Genomic DNA, 15,501 nt, shown 5'->3' on the forward strand with positions numbered 1-15,501 from the left:
GGCTGTGGTGTACACCACAGATCAGCTGGCAAAGCCTTGACCTTGCCATGGGGCCCAGCAGCCCGATGCTGACCTCCCATTGTGGCCATGCCACCCTCAGCATCATCCTCTCCCCAACCCGCACCCAGGGCTGCCATTTCTGCACCCTCCGTGTGCTGTACTGGAGGATGCCTTGACTAATTCATAGTTCATAAATGTTAATAGTATTAATCTGATTCAGTGTGTGCTTAGCAAGATCAAATCCTCTATAAATCCAGAAGCGTCTGATCTCACCCTTCTGCGCAGCGCAGCCGTCTTTCCTCCTTGCTTTTCTTCCTTGTCCCTTCTGCTGTGCACCCTCTCTGCTCTCATGGAGGTGAATCTCTCCTGGACCTGGGAAGAGCAAAGCCATCACTTTGAGTTGGTCTTCATCCTACTGACTCGGGGGATGAGACTGGAGACAGCCCCGTGCCCAAGCCCTGACCCAGATCCAGCCTTTAAATGTGAGCATCTCCACTTGGGATTTGCCCAAGGCAGCGATGGAGAAGGTGCCTGCTCAAGGAGAGGCTGAAGCCAGGCATTGCAGAGAGGGTGTGCGATGAAACGCCTGCTTGGGCTCTCATCCCACTGCTCAGATGTTGTCTGGAGGGTTCATTGCATTCACACCCTGTTTCTGAGGGAAATGTCTCTGGGGCACAATGGTCCATGAAGATTTGGTGGGATCCACGGTATGAGAGAGCTGCATCTGGCTGGAAGGAAGATGTCCCATCCTATCCCATCCCATGTGTGCTGGAGGAAAAGATGTGAAAGGGGTGTGGGGTAGGAAAGGGAGATTGGCACATCCCAGCACAGGGATGCTCCATGGCCAGAGCCACCTTTCAACACCACTGCTCCCTTTAATTGGCATCTGATTTGATTCCACACGATGCCCCTGTGAAACACCTCGAGATGTTTCTGTGTGTGAGGGTGTCCTGGAAATGCTGTTGTACCATCCTAATGAGGCTCAGCTGGACCATAGAGGGGTCATTAGGAGCACTCCTGGTACAGTGACATACCAGCAACACCGGGCGGGATGCAGGGATGTGAGATGGGCTGCGGTGGGCTCGCTGCTCCGTGGGGATGCTGTGGGTGCTGCTCACCCCACACCGGGTGATTCTGCATGCGGCATGGCACAGCAGCTGGGCAGCTGCTCCACGCGTTGCTAAGCAGTTCAGGCACTCACGGTTCCCTTGCTCTGTCTTCCTCGGGTGGTGGAAATACATTTTAATATCCGAGTAGCCGCGAAACATTCCCTATTATTGCTGTTATCTCCGGAGGGGTGGGGAAGATTGCAAAGCACTTGGCGTTTAACACCCACATATGGCTAACACCGTGGGTTGTGTGCTGATAAAGATGGGGTAATTAAAGTGCATTTTTTCTTGTGGACTCATCTCCCAAGCATGTATTTATGAGCCTGATTTAGAAACATCACATTACCCAGAGCACGGGATGTTTGTGTTGCTTGTAAATCCATCCGTGTTCTAAACAGAGCTTTTTTTTCCCCCCCTTCCTAAATTTAGCGTTAAAAAGAAGCGAGCTCAGAGTTTTGATGGGTGTCTTCTCCCCCTCCTCCTTGTCCTTTAAGTGAGCAAGGGAAGGTGTACAAAGCAAAGAGTAATTAACTGCGGGAGGAGGTGATATTTCCAAGGTGCGTTTGGAGGGGCTGTTTGCAGTGTTTACACCGGTGCCTTTGGATTTATCTGCATCGTGCAGTAGGTGCAGAATCTTCACAGGGATGTGGTGCTTTGCAAGCACCGAGCTGGCTGCTGAGGGCCCCGTGTCTTCCCCGGGAGGATGGAGCTGGGCTCATTGGCTCCAGTGTTGAAAGGGAGGAGCAGAAATCCTTGGGTGGGAGCGGTGGTGGTGACAGCAGCCCCTCTCACCACAGTGCTGGCTCTCCTCTTGTCTCCCAGTTTAATTAAGCTGCTGTTAATTGGATGGCTAGCAGGGAGCATCTCACGTGTGGTTCTGCCCTGAAACAGAGCAGTTTGCTTTGCTTTCTGCTTCTTCCTCCTTTGCTCTCACTCCCTGGGGGGAGAGGTGACTTCTGCCTGTTGGGAAGCAGGGATTTCTCCTTCATCATCCTCATGTGTCCTGCCTACTGCTTTGCCTGCTCCTCGGGCACAAGCCCCTCTGACCATTGCTTTCCCCCCCAAACTTGGGCACCCTCTTACTTGGTTGCAACCATCTGAAATGCAACAGAAACATGCTTTATTAAAAACATGGAGAGAGCATCTCAATAGATGAAGGATTTATTAGAGCAGAGGAATACAGGGAGTGAGTTTGGTCTCATCCGTGCCTGGTCCTTTTCTTCCTCTTGGGCTTTTTGGACCCCACAAGACCCAGACAAAGACTGGATGGTGAGGCTCTGGGGGCTTCTGAGTCACATCAGCTGTCCATAAAGGTCTTGTATTCTCCCCCAGGCTTCCTCTTTTTAGTGAAGGAGGTTGATGCCAGCTTGTTTGATGGACCTTGGTTTGCAAATCCGCCCTGGAAGCATAGAGGTGACAAGGAGAGGAGGGAAGAGCAGGCTTCAACCAGGCAGGGCTCCCATTTGCAGTGTAGTGGTTCATGTGGTGCTGTCTGAGTTACTGAGCTCTGTTTGGATCCCCTCTCTGGGCCAAGGAAGGGATGGATCATTTTGTCTCACCTCTGACAGGAGCATGAAGCCCTGGTGAGGTTGGTTTGGTTAGCAGTGGCTTGCTAAGAATGTATTTGCTTGTGGTTTTAGAGGCCTAGCATGAAGCTGTTTATCTCCAGATGGGTTTTTAAACACAGCACAGCAGTGCTTCTGCTGGAGCATCGGTGGTCCGAAGAGCAGGCAATGGGATGGAAAATGGGAGTCGTGTCCTTCTCTTTAACAAACAAGGGAAGGATCTGCTTTTCCAGCAACCTTCCTTCCAACCTGGCAGCAAACTGGCCCTGAGCAGTGAAGAGCTGAGCTGGAAATCCAATTTCTGCTCAAGCACAAGACCCATTGCTTTGGTTCAGTTAGTCAAAGCCAACATTGGGCAGTTTTGGAGGTCACTAATTAGCACGGTGATGGAAACAAGTGGGGTGCAGGAGGCAGGGGAGAGGGAAAGGTTGACTTTTGGGTGACTTTATAGCACATTGTCCCTTGGGCACCCAAGCTCGAACTCATTGAGCTGTAATGAGCTTTTGACTGTTTCAAGCTCCTGTGCCCCTCTCCTCTTACTCATGGGGAAAGAAGCAGCCACGTGGACTGCTGGGGATGGGAGCTCCCAGATCCTGATTCCTCCAGCTCCATTCTGGTTGTGGGATGGTGGAAGCTGCCATTATACCTGTGATTCAGGCTCTTTGTGAAGAGGGGATAATACTCATCTAACTCATAAGGGATTTGTGATTTAATGTTTGCAAAGTGCTTTAACACCCTGGATTGAAAGGTGATTTATAATGGTGAACCCCAGTGTTCTCTGCTCTAGTATACACTTGGCTGTGTCCACTTATCCCAGTGGAGGCTTATTTCCTTGCTTTTTCTCTTCCTTTCCCCCCTCTTTTCCCTTTTAGCATTTGTGTAGTAGCTTCGAGCAAGAGCAGGGTTTGTGGCAGGCACAGTCTGCTCAATGAGTTTGCTTCCCAACGAGGTGCTAACTTATGCTGGTGATTTAAATAAAGATTGGAAAGGAAAGAAAAAGAGGGATCTCAGGGTGAAGGGCGCGGGAGGTCGGCGATAAAGCTGTGAAGTAGGGGTGGGAAAGCTGTTTGGATGATGCATGCATAAGGACAGTAAAAGATGCTTCATAAATAATGAATTTGCATACTTCTTGTATTGCAGTGAGGGGGGTATTTTCTGGCAGAACAGCCACTTCTCCTAAGGATGCTGGCTGGAGCAGGTCGGTGCAGGCTCCATCCTACAGCAGGGAATGCTTTGGTGGGTCACGCTCTGACTGGAAAACACAGATTGCGCCAAGCATGGTGTCTGCCATGGCACCAGCACCTCTATAGCGGCTTTGGTCACGTTATAGGGTGTGCAAGTGCTAACTTGCTGGATGTATTTCCCATTCAATGTTCAGATTGATGCTTTTTAAATCTCGCTTTGCTGAAGAGATGGAGAATACCAGGGAGCAAGGGAGGAGAGGCTGGATTGGCTTCCAAGAAATCAGTGTCCTCACCGAAATCCTGAGCAGGGATGTGGCCAGGTCTGCTGGGAGCTTGGTCATCTCAGCTGCATTGTAATAGACTGTGCAGTGGTTGGGGTTAAATGTGGGGCTGTGCCTTCTCCTTGGCATTGCCATAGTCCTCAAGTGGTTTTTGATGGGCATCCCAAGCACTGGAGAAGGGAACTGGCTCTTTGTGAGGTGTCTGTTGTTAGCTTTGAGCAGAGTGGAGTGCTTGTGAGAGGTGTTGGACTAAGTGGCCATGGGGCATTTGGTTCAGTCAGAGCCGCAGTGGGGTATCCCCATGTCTGGAGAGGCTGAGCAGGGAGGAATCAGTGGTACCCAAGGATGCAGACTCCAGGCTTGCTCCCTTCTTGGGCAGTGGAAACCTGTCGATGGCATAGTGATGGCCTGGAGACAGTTTCTCCTGGTTCCCTCCATCAATGGAAGGTGTCTCATCCAGACAAGAGCATCCCAATCTGTTGGGATTCTTCTCTCTCTCAATGACTCCATTGCCCCATTTCACTCCCATTTCTGCAGAGTTTGGGGGTTTCTCTGTCCAACCCAACTGTAGCTGATGGTGGTTAGGGTTAGGAGGGCTTCCCAGGCAGAGGGTCCATACAGGGCTCTGGGCAGGTTTTCTCCCTCCTCTAGGAAAACATAGTCCCTAAGACAGATGTAACTCTGTGAGTGAAACAACATGGATGTTAAACCCCAGCCAAACACGATGTGATGGGTTTGGAGACCCTGAGGTCTCTCCTGAGCTTTCCAGTGCTACTGAGTCTTCATTTTCAGCCCCTTTCCTTGGGCTGGAGCTCTCCTGCATCCCAGGTACAGCTTTGCCTTTACCCACCCCTCTGTCTGCCTTCCAGGTTCAATGAAGAGCCCCATCAACAAGACAGCGCTGACCCTGATCGCGGTGAGCTCCTGCATCCTGGCCGTGGTGTGTGGCTCCCAGCTCTCCTGCCCGCTCACCGTCAAGGTGACGCTTCACGTACCCGAGCACTTCATTGCGGATGGTAAGACCCTCAGGAGACTCAGACCCTGCTGCCCCATAGGCTGTGTCTGGGACATGGGGGTCCCTTTCTTTGGGAATTGGCCTGGTTCTGTTCAGCTGCAGGGATCCCCCTTCCCAGAGGAGCAAAGCACATCTGTGAGCCCGAGGCCAAAATCTGAGTCATGGAATGGTTTGAGTTGGAAAGGACTTTAAGGTCATCCAGTTCCAACCCATGCCATGGGCAGGGACACCTTCCACTAGAGCAGCTTGCTCCAAGCCCCTGTGTCCAACCTGGCCTTGAACACTGACAGGGATGGGGCAGCCACAGCTTCTCTGGGCACCCTGTGCCAGCGCCTCAGCACCCTTATAGAGAAGAACTTCTTCCTGAGATCTAACCTGAACTTCCCGTTTTGGTTTAAACCCATCACCACTTGTCCTAACACTACTTCTACTATATTTTTATTTTTATTATTATTATTATTATTATTATTATTGCAAGCCTGAGGCCAAAATCTAAATCTTTTATTATTATTATTATTACTATTATTATCTTATTAATGAGCCTGAGGCCAAAATCTCTGTAGCATCTTCTTATTATTATCGTTACTACTACAACTACTACTAATTGTGTTGGATGGATGTTCCTCTTTTCCCACAAACTCGCTGACAAGCCCCAAGCAAACAGATATCCTCCTGTCTTGCAGCAGCCAAGCTGCTCATCCCAGCCCCTTGCAGCAGTGCGGAGGGAAACTGCTAGGGTTTGAGCCAAGGCAGAGATGCTTTGAACAATTAGATGAGGGCTGCTGTCACTACTTACTGCTTTCTCCAACCGGGCTCCTTGCGTTTGTTGTGTTTCACTGACCTTTTCTTTATAATGTGCGGTGAGCGTCGAGTGCAAGTTTTTGGTAACACGAGGGCAAATTTCATTTTCTTCCAGCAGACAGGAGCCATTATTCAGTCGATTTCAATTCCTCAGCTCCTGCACTCATCTCGCTGCTTGGGGCACGCAGTGGGGATGCTTTTTCTCTGCCAGAAATGTGCCACGTGGAGCTGGTGCATCACCGTAGTTGCTAGGGTGTCCTGGCATGGCCAGCTCCTGTATAGCCCCCACTTTGGGGCTGGGATGAGGGACAGGTCTGGGGGGGGGATTAATACTTTGGGGAGTGGATGGTGAAGGGGATGCAGAGGCATGGCAGCAGCAGGGGATGATGGAGAGGGGCTTAAACCGTCACCCTGTGGTGGTGAGGGACTCACCAAGTGTTTTGAAGTGGGGTTCAGCCCTGCTAAGAGTGGTTTCTTCTTGGCTGTGATGTGCATTTGTAGGCTGTTACGTGCACTGTAACAGTGACAGAGCATGTGCTCTCCCCAGCTCCCCACTGCTTTGTTTGACCCCACTTCTCTGCACCAAGTGATGCAGAGAAGTGTCTGCCTCACTAGGTGTGATGGGGATCATAAGTGTCTTATGGGATGGGTGTTGTGTGCAGATGGTTGATGCCTCCATCCTGGTGCATGAAGCTGCCTCTGCTCTGATCCCTGAGGATGCTTCTAAGCTGCTGACTCTGGAAATTGCAACCCAGTCTCCGGGTACATGGGCTTTCAAAGCTTGGTCCTTCTTTAAGGGAAGGAGGCGAGTGTCTGCTTTGTAATCTCAGGTTGGAGGAACTGAACATCAGTGGAGTGATGTGAAAAAGCCATAACGAAACAAGGGACTTTCTACACCTTGACCTGCTTCTAGAAAGCTTTAAGGGTTGTCCAAGCTGCATATAAGTGTTCTGAAGTCTTCAGATTGTTATTCTGAGTAGCTGGAGAGCAGAAACTCCTTTTTGCACTGGGGAAAGGAGGTTGCTCTGCTGTTAACTCACGTCCCTTTGAGATGGGCACTGGCCGGTTCATCCCTTGGGCTGGGACTTCACAACCGGCTTTGGTACTTGTTGAAGATTATCTGGGAAGGGAGTGATGGAGATAGGACCTCAGCATCCTGCTCCTGGCCCAGGGAAGGCAGCACCTCCTTGAAAAAAGAAGATAAACCAGAATACAATGTGACTGTGTTGGGTGACCATGGAAAGCTGAGCCTGTGCTTGTCACTGGGAAAGGGGTGGCAATGCAAATTATGCAAACAGGGAGAACACTCGAACGGAAATGACAATGAAATACCACTAAAACAGATTAATATCCTCGAAACTGGGGGAAATGGGATGATCTCCAGTCCCGACTTAATGACTTTGCTGAAGAGAAAGCGGCGAGAGGACTGGTAGAACCGGCTTGGAGAAGAATTGAAATGAGCTTTGTGATGGAACTGTAAAACCTAATTGCAAACTGCAAGAACTTTGTTAATATTTGTTATGAGAAACAGTCAAATTCCTCACCCAGAAGCAGCCAAGTACACTCTGCAGCGGCTATCACTTTCACTAAGATCTCATCACTTTATGCAATGGCAGAGTTCCTCGCCTGGGAAGAGAGAAGCTCTTAAAGTTCTCCCTTCTTTTTGAATAGCAACAAATCCCAAGGCAGCACCCAACTGGCAGCAAAACACTATAAAACATTTAAAGGCATCACAGAACCAAGCCGGGCTGGGAAACCTTAATGATACCCAGTGAAAACGGGGCTGGCTGTGATTGCAGGGATTTGGCACCCGGAGTCTTATGCTGGTGGAGAAGAGGGGACTTGCTTCTCTCTGGGGATGCCCTGGGTGGGTTTAAACCTGCTTTTGCTTGGATGCAAAGGGGGGTTGGTGTGGGCTGATGTCTTTGGCCTGCCTGAGGCTGGGAGCTTTGGCCATAGAATCCCAGACTGGTTTGTATTGGAAGGGACCTTAAAGCTCCCCCAGCTCCAACCCCTGCCACAGCAGGGACACCTTCCACTGGAGCAGCTTCCTCCAAGCCCCTGTGTCCAACCTGGCCTTGAACACTGCCAGGGATGGGGCAGCCACAGCTTCTCTGGGCACCCTGTGCCAGCACCTCAGCACCCTCACAGGGAAGAATCAGCCCTAAACCAGCCTCTCACGTGGCACCTGCTGGTGTGCACCATATTCGTAAATGTTGCCTTGCACTTAACTATCTGCTTCCTGGAGCTGCTCTCTGTTGTATTTTGTGTGATGATCAGGCAGGCTCCGAGAGGGCAGGGCTGGTGCATTCACAGGAGTTGTTCCCATGCGGGAGAAGGGTGGGTGCCCTCTCAGTTCCTTTTTGAAATGTGGTGTTTCAATAGCCAAGGAAAAATCCTCAAGCAGAGCAGGTACCAACACCTCTGCAGGGAAAGCCAAACAGAGGCTGAAAGAAATCCCTCTCCTAGCAGATGAAAACTCATCTTTGAAGGGAACTTTAAATAGATGCCAGCAAGCTCCAGCGAGCCAGGAGCCAACCCCAGCTTGGGAAAAGGAGGGGTGAAGGGGGAAGCCCCATCAGATGCATCCAGCTTTCCCCTCTACAGCAAGCAATGGGGTTAGAGGAGGAAGCTCCTGAGCTCCCTGGAGTCGCAGCATGGGAAAGGGGAGGGGAAGGACTGGGACCAGAAGCCAACTGGCAGCAAAAGCTGGGGGGATATATTCCAAGCAGCAGTGTTAATGACCAGCCTGCATCTGTTGCCCTTATTTCTCTTCCTTGGTTCATTTTCTTCCTTTTGTTCATTTGATGGGGTCCCCCCCCAGCTCCTCTCCCCCTCTTAGCAATTACTGCCTGGCTTGTACAGCTGCTCAGCCTTCATGGGGTGGCCAAATCCAGGGAAGCCTGGCAGAAGCATCCCTGCTCTTTGTTGGTGGGGAAGGATGGGGATGTCCTGCCACTGAGAAATGGGCTGATGCCTCTAACCCTTCTCTTGGCATGCGATGGTTGAAACATCCTCTTCCTTCTGCTGCTCCAGGGCATCATGTTTAGGGACAGCCTCTGCCCGTGCTGAGCAGAAAGCATCACTCTGATTGCATTTATAGAAAGGTTGGTAGTGGCTTTTATGAGGATATGGAAATGCAAAGCATTATTTAGAGGACCCTTTAGTGCCAAAAAGGAGGAAGAAAAGAAAGAGAGCCCCTCCGTGTGGGCAATAAAACTCTTTATGTGAATATGTGAGGCACCGGGCTCTGTACATTCAATAGTTGGGGGTTTTTCTCCCCTTGTAAGTAATCATTCAAAAAATAGAGCTACAGCAATGGGAGCGGCTTGCAGGGAAGGGAGGACTGTGGAAAGATGCCCCAGAGGCCTGAGCCTGGAGTATGTCCTTGCTTCACAACATGTTTGAAATATAGTGTCAATTAAAGCTTCCCATTTTTACAGCCTGCAAAGAGGTTATATATGGTGTGGGTGGATGTTTGGATCCGGATACTTTAGTGGGAGAGGGACGTGAGATCCTCTGGTGCATACTGAAGGAGGCAAGGCTACATTTAGCTAGGGGCTTGTAGGGCTTTGTTTTATAAGTGGAAATAAAGGGCATAAAGCAGGTTTCTGTCACTTCAAAGGCATCTCGGGGCATTCGTAGCCTCCTTCCCTCCTGCTGTGAGACGCGTGCTGGAGGAGATGTGGTTATCCCTGTCTGAACTGTGGGCTGGGTGGTTTATGCAGGTCAGGAGCAGCCCTCCTGCAGGCATGGATGGATTCCCATAGGATGCACACTGCCCTGCAAGCCATAGGGGAAGAAGGAAACCCCAGCCTGTGCAAAGCCAGGAGGTGGAACTGCCACTCGTGACCATGCTTTGGGTTTGATGCAGGGTTGGAAGAAGCTTCTTTGTGTTTTGCTGTTTGCTTCTAAGCTGCGTGCGCCTGCATCTGCCCGGTGACGTTCTGCGGTTGTCACGCAGCTGATGGGTAATTGTTTCATCTGAAGATGATTTCCTACCTTCCCCCACCACTGATCCCTCCAAGGCGCCAGTGGAATTGGATGCTGCTATTAGCAGCCTGTGTTAATTTCCCCCAAAGATTGCTGGAGCTCTGCAGCCTGCAATTGTTGGACTCACAACAACTTCTCATTTTGGTTTTAATTAAATGTTGCTTTAAATTGTTTGCTTTTGACATTTCCTGCTCAATCTTCTGCAGCCCTCGGAGGTGACCAGGCATTAACTTGTGCCCTCAGGTGCTTGCCCGCGTGTGCTCAGCACGTGCCATAGAGAAATGAGCAGTGAGACGTGGGAGCCTGCTGCTTCCCCGTCCTGTTTTACAGCAAGATGAAGCTTGGGATGCTCTTTTTACATGTGGAATACCCAAGAAGGATGGAGAAAGGGATCTGATCTCAAAGGCATCCAAGCTTTCAGAGGGATGCTGCCGTTGCAGTCCCCTACATTCTCCAGTTGGTCCCAACCCGCTTTGGAATCAGCAGAGGGAATTGGCTGGATTTTTCTTGTGCTGTTTCTTCCCCATGGAGTCATTCTACTGCTCTATGGAGACTGGATCAGGGCTTTGGCAGAAGCAATGCCTTCCTCTCGCAGCCTTGGTGCCAGGTCTGCCTGCCCTGGGCCCTGCATGTTTCTGGAGGCCGTGTCTGGGGGCAGCTTTACAAATTGCCTTTAATTCCATCAGCTCTTAACCACCGGGTCACCTCCGTGCCTGCATTACAGCTCCCTCCTGTTCCTGCGCCCGTTTGGCTGGGTGAGGAAATGTGAGCAAATGGCTGCAGCGTTACCAGACATGAACTCTAAATATTAACATCAATTTATGAACTGTATCAGCACGGATCAAAGGGATTCCAAGATGGTTTTACAGCGTGAACGCTCTTTGCATGAGGAACTAATAAGATTCTGGAGGCTGAAGTACATCGTGTTTTTATCGCGCTTTTGACAGGCTTGTGAACCTGCATCCATTCTCCCCTGTGCCGCAAGTGTGCTGGGCTGCTGGGGCAGCTTCACTTTGCCTCTTCCTTTCTCCTTTGCAGGATTCATCAAAGCCAAGCCAGGGGGATTCAGACTGGTATTTGGAAGGTGTCAGCAGGGGCTGGTTCAAAGCCAGGAGTTCCTGCATCCTGAGAGAGGCAGGATGCACCCATCACAAGGGAGGTGGCATCTCCCAGTGCCTGCTCACCTACCAACACCATTTATCCTCTAATTTGGGAGGGATGGCGAGTGAAGACTGCAGTAAGGCATGTCCTTAACCAACTAACCTGCTTCCTTTCATATATGGAGAGATACAAACATTGACTCATGCATCCACAGGATGAGACCCTGCTTGCTTGCAGCATGGTGGTCGGTGAGTCCTGGGATCCTGGCTTAGGCCACACTTGCTTTTGAACCAGAATTCATGGGATACCTGCAGCAACAGTGATGCAGCAGTGCAGGGAGTTTTTTTGGAGGCTGCATAGCTAGGAACATGCTACTTCATCATTCTTCCAACAAGTACCGTTGCTGATGTGCAATCTCTCGGTGAGTGGTGATAGCTTGCCTCAGTCCCATGGCATAATAACCTTGCACGTGATGCCTCTTGGTTGTTTTCTGCCATTCTGGGAGGATGTTTAGTCTTGGTGCTGGCTGAAAAATCTCCGTTCATGCACACTTTGTGCTCTTTAAACCTTATCATAGCTCATCCGTCATATACTTCGTGATATGATTTGATTTAGGCTGGATTTCCTCAAGCCGTTGTCCAATATCTGGAGAGCATCACTGAGGAAGAGCCGCAGGCTGGAGCGTGGGAGTTGGGAGATACGGAGCATTAAGGAGAAGCTTTTCTTTAGGAGTCTAATTTCTGTCTCAGCCATTGCTGGCCCAGATGCCTACTGATGATAGAGATGTGCTGTTACCAGCACCTGCACAATGGTATTGCCTACTAACACCATGGGAGATGTCACTGCAGAGTAAGCTTGGCCACAAGGTCAGGGTGTGAAGATGCCCCTTGGGTTTGGGAGAAGTTGGCAAAGTCTTCACCCGCTGTATGAGGTTAAACATGGGCATTGCCTGTCAGAAGCTCAGCCCTGGTGAAATCAGGACTGAGTGCCAAGAAACCCCGAAGAAACCGTCTGTCAGAATGATCAAGAAAGTGCAATTTAACACTTAAAATGTAACCCTGCTCCTCCCACAGGAAAGATGCTTCTACTCACAGCTGTAATTACATGCAGATCTGTATCACTAATTTGCTTCTGCTTTGCCAGAGTGAAAAAGCTCTGGCAGGATTGACAGCGCTTCTAAGGGATGGGGGTCTGTGGGTTTGAGCCAAAAATCAGTGGCTGGGGAGCATTGGTATAGGCAGCCCAGGCTCTGGAAGTAGTTTGTGTGCTGAAGGTACATCCTTGAGTCAAGGATGTAAACTGTATGCGCTTTGGCTGATGGGAGAGTAAATGAAAGATGTGCCTATAGGCTTTTGTGGGTTTTAAAAGTGGCTATCATAACTTTCTGGTTAGGCATTTCATCTTGTTCAAGAGAGAACCCGTTCAAAAGGATGAAGTGGATAGCTTGGATTTTAACCCAGTGTGAAACTGTCCCTGGATTCAAATTAGAATATGGAATTACAAGTTTGACTTTGAAGGATCAGCCTTCCAGTACCTAAAGGGGCTACAGGAAATCTGAAGAGAGGCTTTTTGCAAGTGTATGGGCAGGACAAGAGGAATGGCTTTAACTGCCAGAGGGAGATTGTGATGAGCTCTTGGGCAGAAGCTCTTCCCTGTGAGGGTGCTATGTAAAGGGTGTTTATGTAAAGGGCGTTTATGTAAAGGGCGAGTGTCAGGATGATGGAGCTAGGTGTTTTTCAGTGATGTCCGGTGCTAGGACAAGGGGCAATGGGTGTAAACTGGAGCACAGGAGGTTCCATGGGAACATCAGGAAAAATTTCTTTACTGTGAGAGTGACAGAGCACTGGAACAGGTTGCCCAGGGGAGTTGTGGAGTCTCCTACGTTGGAGATATTCAAGGCCCGCCTGGACAAGTTCCTGTGTGATGTACTCTAGGTTACCCTGCTCTTGCAGGAGGGTTGGACTAGATGATCTTTTGAGGTCCCTTCCAACCCTTGGGATTCTGTCATTCTGTGCTGAGGCGCTGGCACAGGGTGCCCAGAGAAGCTGTGGCTGCCCCATCCCTGGCAGTGTCCAAGGCCAGGTTGGACACAGGGGCTTGGAGCAAGCTACTCTAGTGGAAGGGGTCCCTGCCTGTACCAGGGGTTGGAACTGGATGAGCTTTAAGGTCCCTTCCTGCTCAAACCAGGCTGGGATTCTGTGACTGCCTACCCTATTAGTCTGTGGATGCAATCCTGCACCAAGCCTGGTTTGCTTCCTTGGGTCGGTGTGTGTGTCCTGGGCATCCAACATCTATCAGGTTCTCCTGCATTGCCTGAAAGACATTTAAGACCAGGGCAGGAGAGAGCTGATCAATCCAAAGAGCTGATAGGGGAGGAGTTGTCTCTTTGGGAAATATTCTTTCAAATTTAACAAGGAAAATAAGAAAGGTCTCCAAAGAAATCAAACAGAGTTGTTCTTTGTACCTATAGAGCAGAGTAAGGGGGTAATCCTTCCTCTAGTGTTTAAAGAAAATATCTGTGACAGGATTATAATTGTGTGATGGTAGAGGGAAGGATACATTAATAGCAACATGTAGTATGACCTCCCATAGCTCCCCAGCACAAAATACTAATATTAGATGAAAAGGAATTTTGTTGGCCAAGAAACAGTGAATGGACCAAAGACAAAAAGAGCAGAGGGAGGAAGAAATAGAAAGTCTTAAAAGCCTCATATTTTGATCTTTTTTTCTTGAAAAGAAAGAGAGAAAAACCAAACCCTCTTGGCTTCCTTTTGGGTGCTTTGTTCTTTCCCCTTGTTCGCTATCTCTTCTGAGCTGTTTTATCCTGTTGTGTTCTGGAAAATGATTTTTGAAATGTCAAAAACTTCGAGCCTCTTTTGTCAAGGCTTAAGCAGTTCCACTGAACTTTGAAGGAGACCCCAGCACGAGAGACGTGAACTTTTGATGCTGCCATAACTGATCTGGCTTTGATCAGTGTTGAAGGAAGGGGGGAAAGGGGGAAACACACACGCATACATAAACCCAAACAAATCAATCCCCCGAGGTGCTGGTAGACCTTATGGGGCCGGGAGGCAGTTGTGGAGCTGTGAACTGATGTTCTTCGTGGTGTGGTGATGCTGCTCTATGGTGTAAAGCCAACAGTGCTTGAGGGATGTGTCTTACAATGAGGGTTTCGGGAGGTGGTGGTTATGGATGGAGAGCTGCTGTTTTGGTGTTGTATTCCCTTGTTTGGTTGATGGTTGCTTTACACTGAGACCATGTCTCTGTTTAAGGGGGATTTCACTGAGCTTTTGAGTGGGAAGCTCAAAACTTGTCTCTTGGCACACATCATCGAGGTGATGGGGTTGGCAGCAGAGGACAGCAGGGTGGACAGTCCCTCTGGGTGTCTTCAGAGAGTGGATCTGCTGGTTGTGGGGATTGTTTGGTGGGGTCTGAGGTCCTTGAGGTGGGTTTTCAGAGGGTGGTATGGAGCCACGTCTACCCTGGCTGTGTGAGTGCCTTTGAGATCCCCATCACCCCCTTCCCTCCTCTTGATTTCATTGACAGACTGTATATTGGTGAAAACAAACCTGGCTGGTATTCCTGACAAGCTAAAGACATTTGAAACGGCTCTAGCTTGGAAAATGTTTGTTCTTGGTAGTTTCTAAAAGGATTTGATACTCAGCCTGCCCTTTCTGAGCTTTTCAAGATGTTTTTCATGGTGAATTTTGAAAACTGTTTTCTGCTTTTAGAGTCTCTGAAAATAAAGAAGAAAAATTGTGTGAAAAAGCTTTGAAATCTTCCAAATTTGAGATTTCAAAATATTTGTAAACCACCTTTTCCTGTTATTTTTCCTTTTTTTTTTCCCCAGGCAAGCAATAAGGGGATCAGGGTTGGGATGTTTGTTTGTATTTTCAATGGGAGCAAAGGTGATGAGAGTGTCTGTGTACATCTCTTAATCTTACCCAGCTGCGCTGCAGCACTCGGCTTCAGACAGGAGAAGGTTCCTTGCTGGAAGTTGTCCCCTTTCTCCTCCTAGGAAGGAGGGAAAGTGTTTATAATTAACTAAAACCTTCAATTTCGTCAGGTTTGGGGTTTATCCTTATACTGGAGTAGAAAAGCCTCCGTTTTACAATGAACTTAGAGTCACAGAATCACAGAATGGTTTGGGTTGGAAAGGACCTGAAGCTCATCCAGTTCCAATCCCCTGCCATGGGCAGGGATGCTTCACACAAGACCATGTTGCCCAAGGCTCTCTCCAACCTGGCCTTGAACACTGCCAGGGATGGGGCAGCCACAGCTTCTCTGGGCACCCTGTTCCAGCGCCTCAGCACCCTCACAGTAACGAACTTCTTCCTTATATCTAACCTGAACTTCCCCTGTTTCAGTCTGAACCCATCAACCCTTGTCCTATCACTACAGTCCCTGATAAAGAGTCCCTCTCCAGCATCCTTGTAGCCCCTTCAGAACTTG

At 49.4% G+C, this 15,501-nt stretch overlaps 1 protein-coding gene across 7 annotated transcripts in view; it reads left to right on the forward strand.

The window, feature by feature from the left end:
• Window positions 1–15,501, forward strand: part of ASTN2 (astrotactin 2) — a 344,763-nt gene that overhangs the window by 128,576 nt on the left and 200,686 nt on the right. For all 7 annotated transcript variants that reach the window (XM_062640264.1, XM_062640262.1, XM_062640269.1 and 4 more), the window contains one exon: window positions 5,009–5,155. In XM_062640264.1, coding sequence (XP_062496248.1) covers window positions 5,009–5,155 — 147 coding nt within the window. The remainder of the gene's footprint in view (window positions 1–5,008; window positions 5,156–15,501) is intronic.

This window comes from Pezoporus occidentalis, unplaced genomic scaffold, assembly GCF_034315485.1.
Source record: "Pezoporus occidentalis ecotype Australia unplaced genomic scaffold, CSIRO_AGI_Poc_V1 ctg64, whole genome shotgun sequence".
In the NCBI taxonomy this organism is placed as follows: Eukaryota; Metazoa; Chordata; class Aves; order Psittaciformes; family Psittacidae; genus Pezoporus; species Pezoporus occidentalis.